Source organism: Podarcis gaigeae, assembly GCF_964106915.1.
Source record: "Podarcis gaigeae genome assembly, chromosome: 3".
In the NCBI taxonomy this organism is placed as follows: domain Eukaryota; kingdom Metazoa; phylum Chordata; class Lepidosauria; order Squamata; family Lacertidae; genus Podarcis; species Podarcis gaigeae.
In genome coordinates, this window is record NC_139680.1 from 16,833,885 (window position 1) to 16,856,456 (window position 22,572).

General features: G+C 40.2%; 2 protein-coding genes across 6 annotated transcripts in view; both read right to left on the reverse strand.

Annotated features, from left to right (window-relative positions):
- Window positions 1-22,572, reverse strand: part of LOC310840323 (kinesin-like protein KIF16B) — a 102,006-nt gene that overhangs the window by 32,267 nt on the left and 47,167 nt on the right. For 3 of the 5 annotated variants that reach the window (XM_083729955.1, XM_083729957.1, XM_083729959.1), the window contains 8 exons: window positions 15,911-15,993; window positions 15,633-15,721; window positions 13,388-13,420; window positions 13,071-13,124; window positions 10,305-11,648; window positions 7,598-7,756; window positions 6,484-6,589; window positions 4,839-4,889 (listed from right to left, as the gene is read on the reverse strand). In XM_083729955.1, the coding sequence (XP_083586081.1) occupies window positions 4,839-4,889; window positions 6,484-6,589; window positions 7,598-7,756; window positions 10,305-11,648; window positions 13,071-13,124; window positions 13,388-13,420; window positions 15,633-15,721; window positions 15,911-15,993 (1,919 nt within the window). The remainder of the gene's footprint in view (window positions 1-4,838; window positions 4,890-6,483; window positions 6,590-7,597; window positions 7,757-10,304; window positions 11,649-13,070; window positions 13,125-13,387; window positions 13,421-15,632; window positions 15,722-15,910; window positions 15,994-22,572) is intronic. The other 2 variants (XM_083729956.1, XM_083729958.1) reach the window with 1 other exon arrangement.
- On the reverse strand, window positions 947-4,830 carry LOC310840397 (uncharacterized protein). The gene has a single exon (XM_083730305.1). It carries the CDS (start codon window positions 3,898-3,900, stop codon window positions 1,855-1,857), a length of 2,046 nt encoding a protein of 681 aa, XP_083586431.1. The 5' UTR covers window positions 3,901-4,830; the 3' UTR covers window positions 947-1,854.

Here is a 22,572-nt window from a genome sequence, read left to right on the forward strand (position 1 = left end):
TAGTAGTAGTAGTAGCAGTAGTAGTAGTAGTAGTAAAGGTAAAGGGACCCCTGACCATTAGGTCCAGTCGTGGCCGACTCTGGGATTGCAGCGCTCATCTCGCTTTATTGGCCAAGGGAGCCAGCATACAGCTTCCGGGTCATGTGGCCAGCATGACAAAGCTGCTTCTGGCAAACCAGAGCAGCGCACGGAAACGCCGTTTACCTTTCCGCCGGAGCGGTACCTATTTATCTACTTGCACTTTGATGTGCTTTTGAACTGCTAGGTTGGCAGGAGCAGGGACCGAGCAACGGGAGCTCACCCCGTTGCGGGGATTCGAACTGCCGACCTTCTGATCAGCAAGTCCTAGGCTCTGTGGTTTAACCCACAGCGCCACCCGCGTCCCTAGTAGTTGTTTTTAAAATACAAGAAACAAAGTATGTGGGTATCCACATTTGTCATAGTTCCACATATTTATGCAACAACAAAAAGTTGCAAAATGAAGTTTTCCCTCAAGAATTTTGTGCTGTGTTAGAATGGTAACTTGCCATTTAAAAGAAGAAAACCCAGCTCAGTGCTTACTTTTCCTTAAGGCTATTATTGATATTATGACTCTGTCTACTGAAAGATTTAGCAGTAATGAGCATAAAGGTGTCATTTGAGGACATAGCATGAAGATTAATTTCATAACACTTTTCTCTTTGAAACTTAAATAAATGCTGGTTTCAGGACAGATATCATAATTGTTTCTTATGGTAGTTTCACATATTACTTTCCCTGTCAAGGCAACTCATCTCCACATGGGGACTGTAATGTTTGAAAAGCGAATCGGGTGGTTTTTCATTTTATTTTTGTGTCTCAGTATAAACACACTATCCCAGCATTTACACACTAATAAGTGAGCTATGTATTGACAGTTTCAAGGCAGTCCACAGAAACAAGAAATAAAAACACCCTAGCAATCAGATCATGTACCAATGAAGGTGAAGGCAGCAAAAGTTTTATTCAAGAGGAGCAAAAGGAAGAAATCATTGCATCAGCATTAAACCCACAGACAAGCTGTTGCTTTCCATTAAATCATTTTTGGATTAAGGCACAGAAGCAAATCTTTACATGACTTCTGACTGCTAGTGTATTAAACCTTCCCTGTTCACACAGACATCTACTGATGGTTGTCATTGTATCTCCAATGTAAAGTCATGCCTTCCCAAATGTGAAAGTGTTCCGAATTGAAGATACAAGTGCATGAATACGAAGTACCCAAAACTCAGTTCCTATATTTTTTGTCTGAAAGAGGGCAAGAGGATATTAGTGCCTTCCTCTCCTACCATAAAGAATATTTAAAACTGATGCTTAACACCAATAAGGTAAAGGGACCCCTGATCATTAGGTCCAGTCGTGGCCGATTCTGGGGTTGCGGCGCTCATCTCGCTTTATTGGCTGAGGGAGCCGGCGTACAGCTTCCGGGTCATGTGGCCAGCATAACTAAGCCACTTCTGGCGAACCAGAGCAGCGCACGGAAACGCCGTTTACCTTCCTGCCGGAGCGGTACCTATTTATCTACTTGCACTTTGACATGCTTTCGAATTGCTAGGTTGGCAGGAGCAGGGACTGAGAAACGGGAGCTCACCCCGTCGCGGGGATTCAAACTGCCGACCTTCTGATTGGCATGTCCTAGGCTCTGTGGTTTAAATTTCAGATACATCTTGGATGTAGTGAAAAGCAACTCTGAGCTGAAAATTTTGCATGACTATTTCCCTAACACAGCCCTGCTTGCTAAGACTTAAGTATGTGTCTCATCTGAGAGATTATTTACATGAAAACACACATTTGATTTGCATTCTTTTGAACATAACATCTAAAAAGCACCCAGATTTACTGTCCTGTCAAATGCAGCATTAGCTTAATAGCATCTTCATTTGAACTGAAAGTCAATTTCCAGACATATGGTGGAGTGCTAGGTTGGGCATGACAAAAGGGTGAAACAGTTCTCAGTTGGGTAAATGCCTCTCTCTGAGAAATGCAAGCCAAACTGTGGGATGAATCACAGCCAACCTTACCTGCATGGGAAAATACAAGCTCAATTTCAATTAGATTTTCTTTCTCCAGGACAACTATACACTTGAGCTCACTCAAACGACGCAGCTGAATTTTGTCAAATTGCAATTGGTCAACCAGGGAATGTAAAGGGCTAGGAACTGGGCAGAAGATACTATCTTCCTCTACAAGACCTACATGAGTATTTGTAAGGACAAGTGATCGGATTTTGCCCTCTAGTTTTACTGTTGTATAGAGCAGTATCTGAATTTCTCCTAAAGGGGGCTTGTTGATTCCCATGTTTCCATGGAGCATGTACACCAGATCAGCTAAATTGGCCTCAAAACTACATGAGAGACGCAAACCATTTTCAAAAACCAAATCGGAGATTGCTGAAGCCCAGTCAAGCGAAAGGTGCAACAGATCTCCTTTCAGGAGTGGGTGATTTAAGTAAGCAGACTCAGATGATGATATTACAATGCTAAGTATGTCATGGCATATTCTTTGTGTGAAATATTTGTTAAAGGTAAATATTTTCATTATATTTTCTTCATTAGAACACCAAAGTCTGATGCTCTGTCCAGCATAGCCAATTTGGATTTCTCTTAATGTAGTAATTGGGAAAACATGAAAAATTTCCAGAGAGTCCGGACTGTTCTCCAGTGGATTGGCTGATGTAGTAATGGCATACAGGACTGAACTAAGTAAAAGCAAGCATGCAGGCTCTGGTCCAGTTCTGTTACGATTTCCTACAGCAATCCAGTAGATTCCTTTTAACTCATCAGGTTTGGCACAAATTTCTGGCAAGATATAGGTCACATATTGCAACAGTTCCTCCTGAGAGCACAGCTGCAATTTCAGAAGCCCATATGAAAAGCAGACAAAATCTTGCTTAAGCACAAGGCTAGTTTCCAGTTTTTCCCTTCTGGGAAAGTAAGTATATCTCTCAGAATGATCTGCTGTACACATATCAATTGAAATGCCGGAGTGTAAGAACTTCATATCTTCATCTTTTTGCACAGGACTTCCTGGACTGATACTTGCATCATGGAAGCCATTCTTGTTCACACCTAAAAGAAGATTTAACTGTATTTTTTTAATAAATGGAAAGTCTTTCACAAATGACACCATTTGTGTACACGTCTCATTTTTGTCACACAGACTGGCCAGACCTTTGATCTGCTTAGAAAACCAGCTACGCTTAAACACTTGATAGTTGGTATCACTGTAAATACTGGAGAATTTGCTGAAGAGATGTCTTAGCCCATAACTCTGCTTTGTTCCCACATGGGACTCTGGGAGAGGTTTCTGGCTGGCATTCGTAGCTCTCTCATCTAACTGCTGGTATGGAATCTGGGCACAAATTTGGGGGATCTGGTTACTGTGTTCAAGAGAGAGAAAAATGCAAGCCCCAGACTGATGTTTGGCAGAGGCTAAAAGTTCTGAGGGAGGAATACGGCAGTCAACAACAAGATCAGATTCTGCTCCCAAACTACTGGGTTCCCAAATAGTAGTAGCTAAGCCTGTGATGTCGAAATGAGAGCATGCAGATTTGCTTTCTGATGAATGAATCATTCGATATCTGTCATGAGCCTGAAGATGAAAATCTGCAGAATATTTGGAGCAAGTTCTCTTGCTATTTATGACTTTGGGTTGATTCGAGTCACATTCATTACTGCACAGCCAGCTGATGGATTCTTGTCCTAACTGTCTTGTTTTATTTGTAGTTTTTTGAGTCATGCAGAACTCCGAGACTCTTCTCCAATGAGGATTGAATGCATCTATGCTTTCGTCCTGCTTACTGATGTCTGCTATTCTTGTAGTTTCACTTGTATAACATTGGCTGTCATTAGTAGGTAGAGCGAGAAAGCCATAAAGGGGCATTTTCTGTTTAAAATGTCAAAAACAAAAAAACAAAAAAAGCACAAAAAGGCACTTTTTGTGTTTAACCGAAAATGCATTCTCATGTAAATTTTCAGATGAGGATTTTATTGTTTTGTTCAACTCTGGATTAAACAGCATTGACACTACGTTAAATCAGTGGGATCAGTTGTGATTCCAACCCATAATTTCCCTTTAGCATAATCTTGCATTTTGAACAGTATCCATTTCACTTAGGTAAATATTGAAGGATCGATCCACATCCCTAATGGCAGAGCTACCGATTTGAAAAATAAAGCTGAAATTTATATTATCAGTCCCCCAAAAGAAGCAAATGTTTTGATAAAAATCACCTAATCAGCTTTGATAAAAAGCTGTTATTTAAGCATGTCTTTTTGCTCAGAAAACAGGAAGGAAAGCATATTACCAGAAGCAAAGAAACTTACTGTGAAAACTAAAGTTGGGCACCTGCAACAGTTTGCATGCAGTATTTCTGCATTATGACTGATCATTTGGAAAAGTGAATTTTAATTTTTACAGACTATATGGGCCATGCACAACTGACTAGAAGACCGTGCCCTCTCATACCATTGACATAGGTTGGAATTCAGAGCAGCTGACTGACTGATTGATTGAATCTAAGTTGCAGTATATCAGGGTATTCAACCAATTACTTACACCTAAATATATAAACATTGTTTCTAAATTATAGATCGCTGAAACTGTTGCAGTGTCAAAAATATATATATAATGATAACAAACTAAGACCAACCAAAGTTTTACCATAGCAGAAGCTTTAATTTTAAGCCTTATTCCATTGGCTATTAATCTTGCAGGAATACAGAATTATAATTATGCTGCAAAATGTTAAAGAGATTTAATTACAGAGCATGCCATAATTTAAGATGAGCACTTCTTCAAGATGACAAGCTATAACTTACCTCATACTTCAACTTGCGTTGAGCAGCGTCATTATAAAACTTCTCGTTATCCTGGAAATCAGGCAAAGTTCAAATGTTCAGAAAAGCAGCACAAAAATAATCAAGACAACAAATGGCCCGGCTCAGCTGAGATATTAGCAATTCCAGCCTATTTAGTCCAAATACTCAGATTTGGCAAATGGAAAATGTACCAAAGTGAGCCCATGGTAGTCTGCCTATCCCCCCAAAGCCCACTCCCACTCTGTAACTGTAGCAAGAGAACACAATCCCTGGCATCAACATCCCAGTAATGGTCTATGATGGGGTACAATCAGTGCAGGCTGAAAAAAACACACCTTACTAGCCTAGAGATGGAAAGAAGAGAGAGTCCCTACCAGAGAAGAATGGCAGAAAACGTTGATGGACTATGCTGAATTGGTAAAAATGACCAGAAGAATCAGGAAGACCAAAATTTTAATAAGGAATGGGGGAAAATATATAATTTACCTTAAAAACCATTGTAAACAATTAAAAATATTAGGAGGATAGGAATAACACTTGTAGTTTAATGTTAAATTTGGGGTATAATGGAGATTTAATAGATTTGGAGGACCATAAAGAAGACCGATCGCCGAAGAATTGATGCTTTTGAATTATGGTGCTGGAGGAGACTCTTAAGAGTCCCATGGACTGCAAGTAGAACAAACCTATCCATTCTGAAGGAAATCAGCCCTGAGTGCTCACTGGAAGGACAGATCGTGAAGCTGAGGCTCCAATACTTTGGCCACCTCATGAGAAGAGAAGTCTCAATGGAAAAGACCCTGATGTTGGGAAAGATTGAGGACATAAAGAGAAGGGGACGACAGCGGATGAGATGGTTGGACAGTGTTCTCAAAGATACCATCATGAGTTTGTCCAAACTGCAGGAGGCAGTGGAAGACAGAAGTGCCTGGCATGCTCTGGTCTGTGGCGTTACAAAGAGTCGGATACCACTAAATGACTAAACATCATCATCATCATCATCATCATCAACAACAACAACAGATTTGTATTAATAGACAAGATGCAGGAGGAAAAGGTTAATATAAGGACCCACAAAGGGGAGGAAGGAAGTTCAGGAGATTTTTCGGAATTCTTTTTCTATGTTGGTTGGCTGATAATTGTTTGTAAATTTTTAAAATCTGAAAAACTCAATTTTTTTTTAAAAAAACAACACCTATACATTTCCAAACCTCATGTAGAAGGCTGTTTTGTATTCTCTCGTTGCTCTCTTCCACTTCCCAGCGACAGGTTCAGGAAATACATATACACAAGGGGCACACTGCAACATTTTGTTTTATCATTTATCATTTACAAATTATTTAGCACCAGCTGCAATAACCATGTTGTTAGGGATTAAATTGAGGGGAATAAGTGGGTCTGATTGCATGTACAAAACAAATGTACTTCAGAGAAGCAATTCAAACTCCATTTTACTGCTGCTTGAACCATTGTGCGAGAAAAAGGGAAGCAAAAGCCAAAAGTGTGTGGTTTCTCTCTCTTTTCTGAGTTGGCAGTTATCAACGCACAGACGAATATGAGGGGAATATAACTTTGTGGAGACATTCCCCCTCCCCGATGTGATCATAAACTCATGCTTAGGGACAGACCAATTATATTTTCTCACCTTTGAAAGTTCTGCAGACTGCAGGAGGCTATTATTATTTTCTCCACATGTATAGTGTATGTTTTGAAGACGTCTTTGAACTTCTTCTTCAATAAAGGCATTTATTCTAGATATTTTTAAAATTGCAAATAAAAGAGAGAAGAATTACTCAACTACGTAAAGGACCATTAAGGCTCTGTCCCCTAGGTAACCTTGAACAAAAAGATTAAGTGTCTTTTGATGGTTAGAGATAGGGCAGGATGATGGAAGTGTTAATAATGAACAGATTTATGGTCTTAATATATTGTTACCTGTCCCGAGACTTTGGAAGGGACAGGCTACACAATAAATAAGTAGTACATTAGTACAGTCACTTCAACTGCAGGAATTGCCTGCCTTGCTCTTAAGTTTTCTGCACTTACTAATTGCAGTAAAGACAAGAATTAGTGACAGCCAATTCCCCCATTAAGTTAAAACATCCAGTGGCAGCCATAGGCTGTAATTATCCATTAAAAATCTATGAAAGCTTTGCTGTTGCCTTCAGTAGCAACAGGATTGCTTCCACAGCTTTCAGCATATAATTCTAGTTCCCACTGTGAAATTTGCTTATTTATAATAAGAGAAAGCATTATCGTAAGAGTTGCTAGAGAGAGCACAGTCTTGGTTAAAAGCAACAGAAGGAAGAGCAAAACGGTGCACACGATGATAATGTTGGATTTTAAAAAAAACACCTCAAGGGTGCTTGCGGGCGTGGGGAGATCTGGCTCTCTGTATGCTATTGGGTAATATTTTATATTCTCTTGATTACATGGCATTAAACAGATTTCCCAGCCGCTGTGGAACTACAATCATAAAAGGCTGCAAGCCCCTGGGCTCTGTTTTTAAGAGACCAAACTCATAAGCTTACCTCAGGTAAAATCAAACAAAGTTCAGAGTCTTATTTGGAAAACATTTCAAACGCCTCAAAGCAAAAAAACTGTGCCATTATACTCTGATTACAATGAGAGCATTCTTTTAGCAGTGCTATTAAAAGACATCCATCTAAAAATACTTCTGAAGAAAATTGCATTATAGGTTGTTGTTGTTGTTTTTTAAGATGTAGAAGTTGGGTTGGGGTAAAACCAGGAATACATACCTGTCATCTACCAATGGAATAAAGTGGGATTGAGATTTTGTAACACTAGAAGGGGAACTGCTATGGGGCAATCTCTCTTCTCCAGCTCCTAGGGACCCTTTTTCAATCCCATCGCCTTCATATATCTTCTGCTTTAACTGCTGTATTTGCAAGTCCAAGCTGTCGGCAAAATTTCAACACATATTATTTAAGATGCATCAACACAGCAGGGTTTCTTAAAGCTTTGCTGCAGTAAACTTCATTAAGAAAAGCTTCACCCCGCACCCCTCAGTTCCAGCCTATAGAGACAAAATAAATTCAGGCAATTTTCAGCTGGTAGGTAATTCTTATCCTGGGGGTAAGAAACTAAAAGCCTGTGGAAAAACAGGGGTGTTATTTCTTGTCCCTGGCACAATCAATAAGGTGGTGGGTGAAAGGGTGGAATACTCATACTAAGCTGGATTGTAAGAGGGTCTCCCTAATAATAATAATAATAATAATAATAATAATAATAATAATAATTTATTTATTTATACCCCACCCATCTGGCTGAGTTTCCCCAGCCACTCTGGGTGGCTCCTAATCAAGTATTAAAAACAATACAGCGTTAGATATTAAAAACTTCCCTGAACAGGGCTGCCTTCAGATGTCTTTTAAAGATGGGATAGTTCCCTGTCTGGTTCCCTGTAACCTTACTTTTCGCAATGAGGGAACCGCCAGAAGGCCCTCGGCGCTGGATCTCAGTGTCCGGGCTGAACGATGGGGGTGGAGACGCTCCTTCAGGTATATAGGACCAAGGCCGTTTAGGGTTTTAAAGGTCAACACCAACACTATGAATTGTGCTCGGAAATGTACTGGGAGTACTAATAGACTGCTCATATGTGGACCCAATTTCAACAGTGCATACTGCCTCCGATCATACTTTTGTCTAATATGGTAGACACAAAAATGGAGCCAATATGGTTTGAGAAGAAATTAAATCAGGATGCTATTCCATAAGGGGCATTTCCTTAGACTGTAACATTCTTTTTGTCAATATATGTGCCTAAGTAGTCATTTGTCAACAAGGAACTTCATTAGGATTTAAATATATTAGTTAAACAAATGAACACTAGTAATTTTCACAGCAAATATCTTAGTCAGCTCATTAAAGTTAGATTGATTCATGAGTCTTAGGCCATTAGCAACACTTGAGTAACCCTGTCTCATTTCAGAGCATCAACAACAATTTCAGCAATTGTGTCTCCAGAGGAACTGGCTGAAGTCAAAAGATGCCATTAGATTTAAACAAATGAACACAAACATGTTTTTAAATGTTCAAGTATTTTAGAAGAAGGCAAACTTAGTTCAACAGAGCAGAAAGTCCATGATTGGTGGGTGCCTCTTTTAAACCTGGAGTAGAAAACTAGTATGCTAAAAACAACAACTAGGTAGACAATTAATTTGCTTTCTGTGCTTTCAAATGCAAGCAGCCTTGCATATCACTCAAAATGATCATTTTGAAGGGTTGTACTAAATGACTCTTGGGTATTTTCCAACTCCCCTAGAATAGAATTCTACAATTCTATGAAAATTTGAATCTAATACTTGCACTGGAAAGTATTTAAGAACTTTTAACAATTCCCCTCCACCCACCCCAAAAGTTAGCTGCTTGCTACATGTAGACATGCACAGCTGATTCAAATTCAACTTTTCTACTAGAGGGAAAGAGAAAACATCACTCATTCCTTTCTGCGGAACTGCTGCAATGTTAAATGAGCAAGATTATTTGTTTAGACCTATGGTTTGGTCCACGTCCAAAAGAGCCGAAACCAAAATATAAAGTTGTATCTTCATCCCACAGTGATTCACTGGAACAGGAATTTAACATCTCCCCCACAAACTAAAAAAAGTTCTTACTACAAGAAGCAATCTACAGCTGCCATTAGTTTGGAGGCTATCATTCCTGCTGCACTGAAGTTAGGCTTATCTGTGGGTTTGTTATTTTTCTGCTGTTTGTGTAATGGTTATAATTCTTAATGTGCAACTGGAACTATACAGAAAAATCTGGAAGGTAGAACACTGGCACAATAGAAGTGTAAAGAAGTTTTCAGCTTCTCCCCTCAGAGACTGGCCATCCATCTGCCCCCAAAGAGGCAGTTTAATGGCCAAACTAGACATGACATTTAATGGGTCTTTGCCTTCAACATGCACTTCTGGAAAAAATGCAAATAATATCTGCTGGGGTGGTACTTCGCAGAATCCTAGGAAATGGGGAATGAGTTTAATCCTTCTCCTTTCCTGCTGTTGTCGTGACAATACAGTGGAACCTCGGTTGTTGAATGCTTTGAAAGCTGAACAATTTTGAACCCAAACGCCGACAACCCAGAAGTGAATGCTTCCGTTTTTGAATGTGCCTCAGAAGTCGAATGGCTTCGAAGCACGTTTCTCCATTTTTAAAAGGAATTTGCCAACCGGCAATTGCGCCTCGGTTGTGGAACGTTTCGGAAGTCAAACAGTCTTCCAGAACAGATTATGTTTGACAATCGAGGTTCCACTGTAATTGCTTCTCCGAAAACCACTAGGAAAGCACAAAGGAAGCACCTACAGCTAAAAGGAAAAAAACCTTCACAACAAGGACCCTTCAGCCTCCATAAATTTGGGTGACTAGTACTTTTGGGTGTATTAAAACTGGGTGGCACTGAAAAGCTAAAAGTACGTGTTTATTAATGATAAAATTGGTTCTTACTGTTCTCTGTCTTCTTCCAAGGCTTTTTGTTCTGCCTCTAGGGTAGCTTGCAGGCCGGCCTGTTCGCTGCAACTGCTGTTCAGAGTTGCAAGCTTCTGTTTTTGCTCCTCAATTTCTATAGTTGAATGACGCTGCAAAGCAGAGTGTCGCCTTTCCAACTTAGCTACCGCTTGCTCCAGTGCCTCTCGCTGCCGCTTTTGCTTTGATTCTAGAATTTCTTTCTCCTTCTTCCGAACTTTCTCTTCTTGACGAGCTACATTGGCAGTGAATTCAAATGTCTCTTGAAGCTGCTGCAGCTGGCTGGCACTTGCCCTGTACTGCGCTAGCTGGTCTTCTTTTTCTTCCATTTCTTTTTCAACTTCATAAAGGGTATTGTCCAAGTTCTGCAGGCCTCTATCGAGAACTTCAGAGGCTCTCTGCTTTTCTTCCAACAGAGCTGGCAAATGGTTATTTGTCAGATACAGAAGCTGCCGTTCTTTAAGCTGCAGCCTGTATTCACATGATTTTATTTTGTTACATTCTTCAACTGTCAAGGCAGCATCCATTTCATCGTTTTTCTCAAGGCTTAAATGTTGTGCGTGTGCACACTTCAAACGATTCAGATTTTCGTGTTCATCAGCTACGTCTTTTTCTAGATGATCCCTTTGCTGAACCAAGTCTCTCTCTAAACTAGTTAGCTGTTCTAGCTGCCTCCTCTTGAAATCCATGTAGTTGTACTGTGCCTTTTCTAACTCTTCGCTGTTTTCATCTCCTTCAGATCTGGCCTCTTTGACTCGCAAGAGGGACTCTCTGATGTCTTCAAGATTCTTCTTCTCTTCTTCAGCCCTTTGCACATCTCCTAGTTTGACCAGATGTATCATGGCTTGTTTGTCTCTGAGCTGCTCTTCTAAGTTTGCCACCAGTAATACTTGATCTCTTTCTTCCTCTTCCAACCTCCTTTTTTCCAATTCTAACTTGATATACTGCTCCTCTTTTTCCTTTTTAAGCTTTTCCAGTTCTCGGAAAATCTGCATTTTCTCCGCTTTTTCATTCTGATTGAGCTCTTGTAATCGCTGAAGTTCTTCTTTAACTCGAGCAAAAAATTCTTCTTCTTGTTTCTTTTTTTGAAGCTCTATTTCTTGCTGCTCACGTAATCTCTCTTCTTCAAATTTCTCCTTTTCTGCCAGCAAGTCTTTCATCCTGCTTTCTATATGAAAGCTTTTCCTTTTAAGATTCTCCTCTTGCTTTCGGATTTGCAGCTGAACTATTTCCGTTTCCTTACGTTGAGACTCCACTTCTTGCTGCATTCTTTCTAGTTCAGCTTTGTTAGACTTTTGCTTTTCCTCCATTTCTTCTATCAGCTTTCTAAGTTTTTTTAAGAGAGAGAGGAGGAGGATTGTATTTTTTCAAATATTTTGTATCTAGGACATGTACAGGTGAAACTCGGAAAATTAGAATATCGTGGAAAAGTTCATTTATTTCAGTAATTCAACTTCAAAGGTGAAACTAATATATGAGATAGACTCATGATATGCAAAGCGAGATATGTCAAGCCTTTATTTGTTATAATTGTGATGATCATGGCATACAGCTGATGAAAACTCCAAATTAACAATCTCAGAAAATTAGAATATTAAATGAAATCAGCAAAACAAGGCTTGCAAATAGAGCGACATTGGACCTCTGAGAAGTAGAAGCATGCATATGTACCCAGTACTTGGTTTGGGACCCTTTTGCATCAATTACTGCCTCAATGCGGCGTGGCATGGATGCTATCAGCCTGTGGCACTGCTGAGGTGTTATGGAAGACCAGGATGCTTCAGTAGCAGCCTTCAGCTCTTCTGCATTGCTCGGTCTCTTGTCTCTCATCTTTCTCTTGGCAATGCCCCATAGATTCTCTATGGGGTTCAGGTCAGGCAAGTTTGCTGGCCAATCAAGCACAGTAATCCCATGGGCATTGAACCAGGTTTTGGTACTTTTGGCAGTGTGGGCAGGTGCCAAAGTCCTGCTGGAAAATGAAGTCAGCATCCCCATAAAGCTCATCTGCTGAAGGAAGCATGAAGTGCTCCAAAATCTCCTGCTAGATGGCTGCATTGACCCTGCACTTAATGAAGCACAGTGGACCAACACCAGCTGATGACATGGCTCCCCAAATCAGCACAGACTGAGGAAACTTCACACTGGACTTCAAGCATCTGGCACTGTGTGCCTCCCCATTCGTCCTCAGACTCTAGGTCCTTGGTTTCCAAATGAGATGCAAAAGCTGCTCTCATCAGAAAAGAGATTTGGGGAGCCATGTCATCAGCTGGTGTTGGTCCACTGTGCTTCATTAAGTCCAGAGGTCCAATATTGCTCTATTTGCAGTCCTTGTTTTGCTGATTTCATTTAATATTCTAATTTTCTGAGATTCTTCTGTGTGGTTTTTAAAACAAGTTATTCATTAAAAATCATTATTAACACTATAAAGAGGTGTGCATAGAATGTGAAGAAGTACAACAAAGTTTACGGCATAAACACATACTTTAAAAATTAATATTTGATTGATAATATGTTTAATAACAAAAAAACTAAGGTAATTTTATGGACTTCCTTGTTTGTCCTTCCATGTTAGACTTGTCTAATGGAAAGCTCTGCAAAGCCTGAAAGCTAACAAATGAAATTTTCTTCCCCAATTCCCTAAGATTTAATGTGTGAATAAAATATTCCAGTAAAAGAAATAATATAATTCCTCTTCTTTCTACCAATTATCAACATGCATCTTTACAGTCAAGCATCCATATCAGTTACCTTTTACTTTCTAATTTTTCGAGTTCTTCTCGTTGCTGTCTCTCAAATTCTAATCTGTGGTTTTTTTTCAAAGGAAAAGGAAAAGCAACATTAAATTTTAAAATAGAAATTATGACGAATAGTTAGAACTGACACTTTATATAATTTGATATACTGTATAATTTAACATACTCAATAACTTGTGAGTTTTATATTGCATATAATTTATAACCAAAACACAGCCACATTAAGTAAGACAGTTGAACGATTAGCATGGCTTCCACAAGTTAGGGACATGCAGGTATAGCAATCAATATAATGAAATTTAGTGTCTCTACCTTAGACAGATTGGTCCTTTAATAGGGAAAAGGCTGCCAGAGGAGGTAGAGAGAAATAAAGACATCAGTAAAGAAAAGAATGTATAGGTATAAGATTAAAGAGAAAAGCAGCAAAAAATAGTCTGTAACATAAACTTACGCTATCACAAATATTTCTGCTGTCTACCCCCTTCTGGAATCACATACTAGGTGTCTCTCAAACCTTTAATATGGCACCTTGTCCACACTTAAACAGCTACAGTATTACTCCAAGATACTTTGGGCCTTTTCAAACATTTAAAAATCACTCCCTGTATAGTATTCATGGAACCACAGTTCACAGTTAACATTGCTATGAAATCAGCCATCAGTAATTTAAAAGGGACAATGCCCTCTCTTGTCTCAACCGTGGCTGTTTGTTGTTTCAAGATACTCTATATTCTCTGCAGGGCTAACCAAAGTAGAGAGATGATATATCCGGTTAGTTTTGCCCTAAGTACTTGGCTTGCACTGGGTTTTCACTTTAGGCTTGTGTCGCTCCGAAGTCAGTGCTCGTCAAAACCAATGCTGCATACAGGCTCACAAGCAGAAGAATAAAATGACTACAGTGGTGCCTTGGTACTCAAATGCCTTGGTTCCCAAATGCTGAAAACCCGGAAGTGAGTGTTTCGGTTTTCGAATGTTTTTCGGAAGCTGAATGTCCGATGCGGCTGTTGGCTATTGTTTCTGGGGCACCTGCACCAATCAGAAAGCTGTGCCTTGATTTTCGAACATTTCGGAAGTCAAATGGACTTCTGGAACGGATTAATTTTTGGCTCGTTTGTTTTTGAGGTTTTTTCCAGTTAATTTGTTTTTGTGGCTGTGTGCAACCCAGTTCAGCTACTGATTCATGGATTGTGTGACTGCAGAAATGGGTAAAAAAACCCCATCCCAGCAATGACTATCATCAGCGTAGGTAAGAAAATTTTTTAATTTTAATTTTTATCATCTACAATACTGTCTTATTTATTTTATAGTAAAGTACATTGATTATTGCTTTCATTTTATGGATCAATGGTCTCGCTAGATAGTAAAAACCATGTTAAACTGCTGTTTTAGGAGTTGTTTTGAAAAGTCTGGAACAGATTAATCCATTTTGCATTACCTTCTATGGGAAAGCATGCCATGGTTTTGGAACGCTTTGGTTTTGGAACAGGCTTCCAGAACGGATTAAGTTTGAAAACTAAGGTACCACTATACAGTGAAAATCAGATAGGGAAAGTTTTAAGGCTCCAAATTGGTGTGCTTTAAAGAAGTGCGTGGACAACCCCCACCCACCTGCAAATGCTATATTGTAATTGTTTAAAGGAATATTAGACAAATTCATGGAAGCCAGGTTTATCAATGATTATCAGCCATTACAGCAAAAGACAGAAGAGGTCTTAATGCCAATTGCTTGCTTTGTGGGTATCCTAGAAGCATTCTTCTGTGAACCAAGCTACATGTTAATGCCAAATGCATGATCATATTTAACATATCTGGTGCATTATTATTATTTTAGTAGATGCTTCCTTCCAATACCCAAAAGCAGCTTTGATGGCATATGCTGCAAACATGTGTTCAGCACCGCAAAACTACTGTGGGAACTTCAACTGTTTCCATTATGAAAAGTCATGTTTTAAGAAGTCCCAAAGAAGGCAAGAATATAATGAGCGCAGAGATTTATAGAAGACAAGGAATAAGAACCTTGGGAGAGGACAGAAAGCAAAATTGGGCTTTTCCTCAGCTGCATTATGACCACCATCCCACACAAATATAGTGGTACCTCGGTTCTGTTCTGGAAGACCGTTTGACTTCCGAAACGTTCGAAAACTGAGGCGCAAAGGGCTGGCAGCAAGTTCAATTGGAAAAATTGGAAAATATGCAGCAGAAGTCGATTGAATTCCAAGGTGTGTTCTAAAATGGAAGCAATTACTTCTAGGTTTTCGGCGTTTGAAAACTGAAACATTCAGCTTCCGAGATGCTCGAAAACCACTGTTATTCAAGAAGAGGGACACAAGTTGACTCAATAGAGAAGAATGTGAATAGTTATGTTTAGATATGTGTCTACTTCTACCAAATATGCCAAGCCACATTACTTAACAAGTAGCTTGATAAACACCAAGCTTTCACATGCACCAGCTTTGTTAGGAAAAGTGCTCTTTTCAAAGGCTGACATTACTTACACGCACACAAACACACACATGGACTTGATGTCACAAGGAATCAATATTTGGAACATACTCACCCTGGATTATACAGCATAACTGCTGAGAGGTTTTCACAAGATTTTGAAAGATCTGACATTGACAAACTGAAGGAAGAAAGCAGTCCACTCTAATAAGACAGCAGAAGATCAAATAATTACTTACTACTAATATCAAAGTACGTTACGTTTTCCTTAAAACTGTTCACATTTCCCCAGACAAAATATGCATTAATCTCGTAATGCAAATTAGGGCAACGTGCCTATCTAATGCAAAAAAGGCATCAATAAGGTACACAGGAAGAAACAGCCCAACTCACTTTTCTTTTCTCTCTCAATTTGGCTGCTTCCTTCGGATGATTGAAACGAAACATATTTGTTCTCCCAAGTAATATTACAGCACCTGGCCAGAAAGAAACATAATTCAATTGACTACATAACACATTAAGGGCGCTTTTTCGAGGGAGTACAGATTCCGAACACACACTCACACACAAACTGACCGTATTCGCATCTAACACTAAACATTTCAAACAAGCCTGTGTTCAGATGACATGCGAAGGCAGCACATTTGAGCAATCTCTGTAAGCCATAGTTTTGCTTACCAGGACATGTAAACTAGGCCAATTAATTTGCTCCATCAAGTAGAAAGCAAAACTGAGCCAAAAAAATTAGGTGCAGAGAACTGCCAGTGTTTCAAATTTGATATACCATATTTTTCGCTCTATAAGACGCACCAGACCACAAGACGCAACTAGTTTTTGGAGGAGGAAAACAAGAAGAAAAATATTCTGAATCTCAGAAGCCAGAACAGCAAGAGGGATCGCTGCACAGCGAAAGCAGCAATCCCTCTTGCTGTTCTGGCTTCTGGGATAGCTGCGCAGCCTGCATTCGCTCCATAAGACGCACATACATTTCCCCTTACTTTTTAGGAGGGAAAAAGTGAGTCTTATAGAGCAAAAAATACGGTACTTAAGCTTATGTTCTCCTTCACTACAGAAGGGTCTTGCCTACCCATTTATGTGTTCAAAGCAACACATCAAAGCAACTTATTGGCAGCAAACATTATCTTTCAATACTATTCTTATACGTGCCCTCAAGGCCTTTTGAAGGGATCGAAGTGGAATAAAAAAGTGCTTCAGTTACCACAGTCATATACATTCTAACCCTTTTTCTGTAAGTTTGCCATTATTTCCAATAAAATGAAACACACACACTTTCATACATATTTTTAAAAGTATGTGAAAATGCACGTGCATTTCAGTTTTAACTGTTCTGCTTCTGGAAACATTTTTTCTAAAAAATAGTAATCCATAAACAGAAAATACTTCGAAGAGAATTATCTTCATGGCACCCTTTTTAAAATGTCAGGTATGCAATGTCCATCAAAGCAAGTTTCAGAAGAAGAAAAAACTCTTCTCAAATTACTCCAAGATCTTTTTTCATCTGGAGTAAGCTAGCATGACCCAGCGAGTGGAGGTTGGCAAGGCTTGGCAGAGGGGCACCTCCACCCCACCTAATACTTTTCCCCACCCCAGTTGGGCACAAGAGAGGCTGGATTGCAGTGCTATAATTATAATATAATATAATATAATATAATATAATATAATATAATATAATATAATATAATATAAATTTACTATTTATACCCTGCCCTTCTGGCTGGGTTTCCCCAGTCACTCTGGGCGGCTTTCAACAAAATATTAAAATACAATAGTCTATTAAACATTAAAAGCTTCCTTAAACAGTGCTGCCTTCAGATGTCTTCTAAAAGTCTGGTAGTTGTTTTTCTCTTTGACATCTGCTGGGAGGGTGTTCCACAGGGCGGGTGCCACTACTGAGAAGGCCCTCTGCCTGGTTCCCTGTAACTTGGCTTCTTGCAGTGAGGGAACCACCAGAAGACCCTCGGCGCTGGACCTCAGTGTCCGAGCAGAACGATGGGGGTGGAGATGCTCCTTCAGGTATACTGGCCCGAGGCCATTTAGTGCTAGGCTGGGATCCTATTCATGGATCCTATGGAAACTATGGATTCCACAGGACTCACTCCCAGTTATGTGGGGCTCAGAGGGCAGCCTTATGCAGTTAACTTGCCTCTAAAAGTCATAAAGATATATTGCCATAACAATCCACTTGGACTTCAACTGTCTAGATGAGAATACTGACATGAAATATTTCCCTCAGATATGAGCATACCCAGTGCTTCCCCCCCTATAAAAACAGGTGCTGGTACACGCCATGAAGTTGTTACAGTAAGTGCCACACCTTTTAACAACCAAAAAGAGGTGCAGGTACTGCATACCCTTGAGTACCCCCTGGGAAAAAAGCACTGAACATGCCCCCTCTAACATCCACATTAAATTAGGAACGTAATTTTAAATGACAGGATTTCTAGAGAACCTTGGTAATTAAAATGCAGAGTGACGTCATATTCCATAATGGGCAAACACATATGTAATCTAAAGCAACAGCGAGGAGCAGAAAACCACCCTATTCCTTCATCCATGTGACATTCAAGTGATAAAGAACAAGCTACAAAAGAAGCAGGGTAACAGGACAGGCTTGTCCTTCGGTTGAGAACAATACAGTGGTACCTCGGGTTAAGTACTTAATTCATTCCGGAGGTCGGTTCTTAACCTGAAACTGTTCTTAACCTGAAGCACCACTTTAACTAATGGGGCCTCCCGCTGCTGCTGTGCTGCCGGAGCACGATTTCTGTTCTCATCCTGAAGCAAAGTTCTTAACCCGAGGTACTATTTCTGGGTTAGCGGAGTCTGTAACCTGAAGCGTATGTAACCCGAGGTACAGTACCACTGTACTGTAGTAGGTCTGGGGAGACATTAAGCACAAATAACCATAGTACAGTGGAACCTTGGTTCTCGAACTTAATCCGTTTCAGAACTCCATTCGACTCCCGAAATGTTCGAAAACCAAGGAGCGTCTCCCAATTAGCACAGGAGCCCCAGAAACAATAGCCAACAGCCGCATCGGACGTTCGGCTTCCGAAAACGTTCGAAAACCGGAACACTTACTTCCGGGTTTTTGGCATTCGGAAGCCAATTTGTTTGTCAACCAAGCCGTTCGAGAACCAAGGTTCCACCAAGGTTGTATTTTGCCAAGACCGAAATGTGAGTGTGAAGAATGGCATGCAGGCCTATGTAAGCCCCACACACAAGGTTCAGAAAGCAATGTGTAACAAGGCAACTTGGACCCATCTCAGCTGGCTCCATGCTGCTTTTCGTACCCAGACATACTTGACCTGGTAGCCAACGGCAAAAGGTAGCATGGTATAATTGCCAGAATGGGGAACCTGCAGCCTTTTTGGTGTAGCTGGACTCCAGCTATCATCAGCCGCAGCCAGCATGACCAATGGTCACAGTTGTTGAAAGCTGTAGTCAACAACACTGTTGGGGTCCCTTATGAATTTCCTGGCTCCAGATTAGAGACTCACAGCACCATCAGTTCTAAGTTCTGAGGTTTTCCTAATGCACAAAACAAAATGCTCCAGCTTGTTTCTGAACAACTACTTCCAGAGCCAATCAAATCAGCACGGTCTGCTTCTCAGTTTAAAAACACAGATGGGGAGACATTCTAAAAATGAGCAGAATTAGGACAATCCCAGGGATCACAAGAAAACTGAAACATGGGATTTCACTCTCTTCTTTGATTTCATTCTCTCTGGTGTCAAAAGTGCAGCCCCAATCATTACCCTTCAGTTTGATCTGTTTGCTCCAAACAAAGGCAGATGCTATCGAGTCATCTTTCCATGTTGTGCCTTAATTATTCTTGGAACAGCTCAAACAGTTTTCTTGACTAGGAGAGATAAAAGAGTGCTCTAGAGGTTCCAGCTACAAACTAGATCACATTCTGTAAATATCATGAAATACCATGTGCTCTGGAAAAAACTATTTAAATAATTCAGTAGGGCAAAAGGAGGTGATAAAAAGGAGGCATGATTTGTGTTTTTAAAGATGAAGAGGCAAATACGGTTTGCGAGTTGGTTTGGAAGACTTCCTGCATTATGTCAAAAATACTCAATCTTGAATCCTCAGTGCCAGTTAAACACACTGAGTGCAGCATCTTTGGTTAATTCTATCAATCCATTTATATTTCGGCCACTTCGACATTTCCAGCAATTTCCACTAACTAGAGCAGAATTGCATTTTAAAAAGAACACTACAGCTTATGGATGAAAGCAAACGCCAAAAAAACAAACATAATCTCAATGCAACATGGCTCAGAACAATTTTCTTCGCATATTTCCATCCAAGGACCCTTTTTAAAAATAATATACTCAATTCACTATGGAAATTAAAATGTAATAGAGATTGTATGACAAGTATACTTTGCAAACTATGCCAAACCGCCTCTTGGAAAGGCAGAATCCAGTGTTTTCTTTCAATTCAAAATTATGGTAACATTGCCTACTGCACTTTATCGCAGTCTAATCTTAAAGAAGATTTACTGTTCATAAAACTTTATGCAGCAAAGCTATTTCAATACTATCACCGTAATTTATGCTACGCACCAGGCTGGCCTTCCTTTCAATTGGGATATTTTTATGAAACTATAGTCAAGGGTCCCAGCTGGTTACAATTCTGCCAGCTAACACTGTAAAATAGTTTTCCCTCTTAACTCTTTCATATGCTTGTTACTTCACAAAGCGTTTCTCATCCTTTGTGACACCCTGAAAGTTAAATTTACTATTTTCCTTTGAGAAGCTCAGAGAGTGATTTAAGCACACTCGCTCAGCTGTTTTGAAATAATGGCAAAAAAGCAGCTCTAAATGCCACATTTATATTCCAGCCCTATAAAGATTCACACACATGCTTCCCCAAGCATATAGCGAGTCTCAGGCTGCAGACTGACTGTGCAACTGAAGCCCTTATGACTTTGCAGGAATAGAATGTGGCTGCAACATTTGCTTATACATGGAAGAAAGTAGATTTCTAAAAAAAAAGAATTAACATCTTGAGAAAAGAGATGGCCCTGGTGCTCACTGCACAACATTTCCGAGTCTGCTTAACTATTCAGAGCTTGTAAAGCACTCAGAGGACGTGGTTGATTTGAGTGGTATATCAATGCCAAAAAAACAAAACTGCAATGCCCACGCTGATGGAACACTTGTAACAGCACAACACTGAATTCCACGCAAAGTTTGCATCTCTATCTGAAGCAGGGAAACAATGATTTGTGCAAGCCATATTTCACTTGCTAACCAGGGTTTCAAGTCGAGTTCAAACTGTAGCTTGCAATCCTCCTCTTTGGACAAATTGGGATGGATCAGATGTGATGGCAAGCAAGGAGAATTAGGAGAGGAAATCCAAGAATCAAATGGAGAAGGAGAGATCGTTCAAGCTTGTTTGCGTATCACCAATCCAAATTCTGGTGTTACATTTGAACCACCCAGCATTTCCAAAGATCAACCAGGATTTCTTCGCTTGATTTCAAATGGCTTTTTAGGGTTAATTTTGAATGATGCCAATTTCAGTGCACATATCATGCTCACCATCTTTAACATTAAAAGGGGGTTATGCAGGAAGGAAGAATGAAGAGAAATCAGCATGCCTATATCATGCCAGTAAATTAAATGTCTTCCTGCCTGCATTGGATGACATTTCCTTTAACTAATGTTAATTAGTTTATAGTTGAAAATCTAGACTGCAAGTTCACCAGGGTGGAACTATGTCATGTGTATGTTTATGGGCTCACAAATAAGAATTCTTGGTGGCTGTGGTTTTGCTTCCTCTGCAGATTCACCACAGCGTGAGCCAGTATTTTTTGATGGAAATGGGATGAGATGCTCTTATTCAGCTAGGCTTTGGGTGGCTAAAGCGGAATACTGTATTTAACATGTTATTAACTATCCAAACCTCTTCAGATGGTAGTTTACTCAATGACAAATACAGTGGTACCTCTGGTTGCGAACGGGATCCATTCCGAAACGTAACCCGTGTCTGCGCATGCATGTGTCGCGATTCACTGCTTCTGCGCATGCACGTGATGTCATTTTGTGCGTTTGTGCATGCGCGAGTGGCGAAACCCGGAAGTAACTCTTTCCCGGAAATAACCCTTTCCGGTACTTCCAGGTCGCCGCCGGACGCAACCTGAAAAGATGTACCCTGAACCAAACGTAAGAAGAGGTATGACTGTACACAGTGTTTTCTAGTAAAATTGGTATTGAATATGGAATGACAACCATTCCTCATTATTTTAAGTCCTAGCTCTAACATGAATCACATAATTGTAGCACTGGAAGGGACTCCAAGGATCATCTAGTCCAACCCCCTGCAATGCAGGAATCTCATCCATGGCAGAGGGCCATCCAACCTCTGCTTAAAAACCTCCAAGGAAGGATAGTCCACAAGCTCCTGAGGGAGACTGTTCCACTGTCAAACAGGTCTTGCTGTCAGAAAGTTCTTCTTGATGTTTAGTCAGAATCTCCTTTCTTGCAACTTGAATCCACTGGTTCGAGTCCTACCCTAAAGAGCAGAAGAAAACAAGCTTGCGCCCTCCTCCATGTGACAGCCCTTGAGTTATTTGAAGATGGCTATCATATCTCCTCTCAGTCTCCTCTTTCCCAGTACCCACCTCCTTCAACCATTCTTCATAAGGCTTGGTTTCCAGACCCTTGATCATCTTGGTTGCCCTCCTCCGTACACGCTCCAGCTTGTCAATATTCTACTTAAATTGTGGCGCCCAGAACTGGACACAGTACTCCAGGTGTGGTCTGACCAAGGCAGAATACAGTGGTACTATTACTTCCCTTGACCTGGACACTGTACTTCTGTTGATGAAGCCTAAAATAGCATTAGCTTTTTTTGCTGCTGCATCACACTGTTGACTCATGTTAAACTTGTGGTCCACTAAGACCCCAAGATCCTTTTCATACGGACTGCTAGTAAGCCAGGTGTCCCCCATCTTAGATTTGTGCATCTGGTTCTTTCTGTCTAAGGGCAGAACCTTACATTTGTCCTTATTGAAA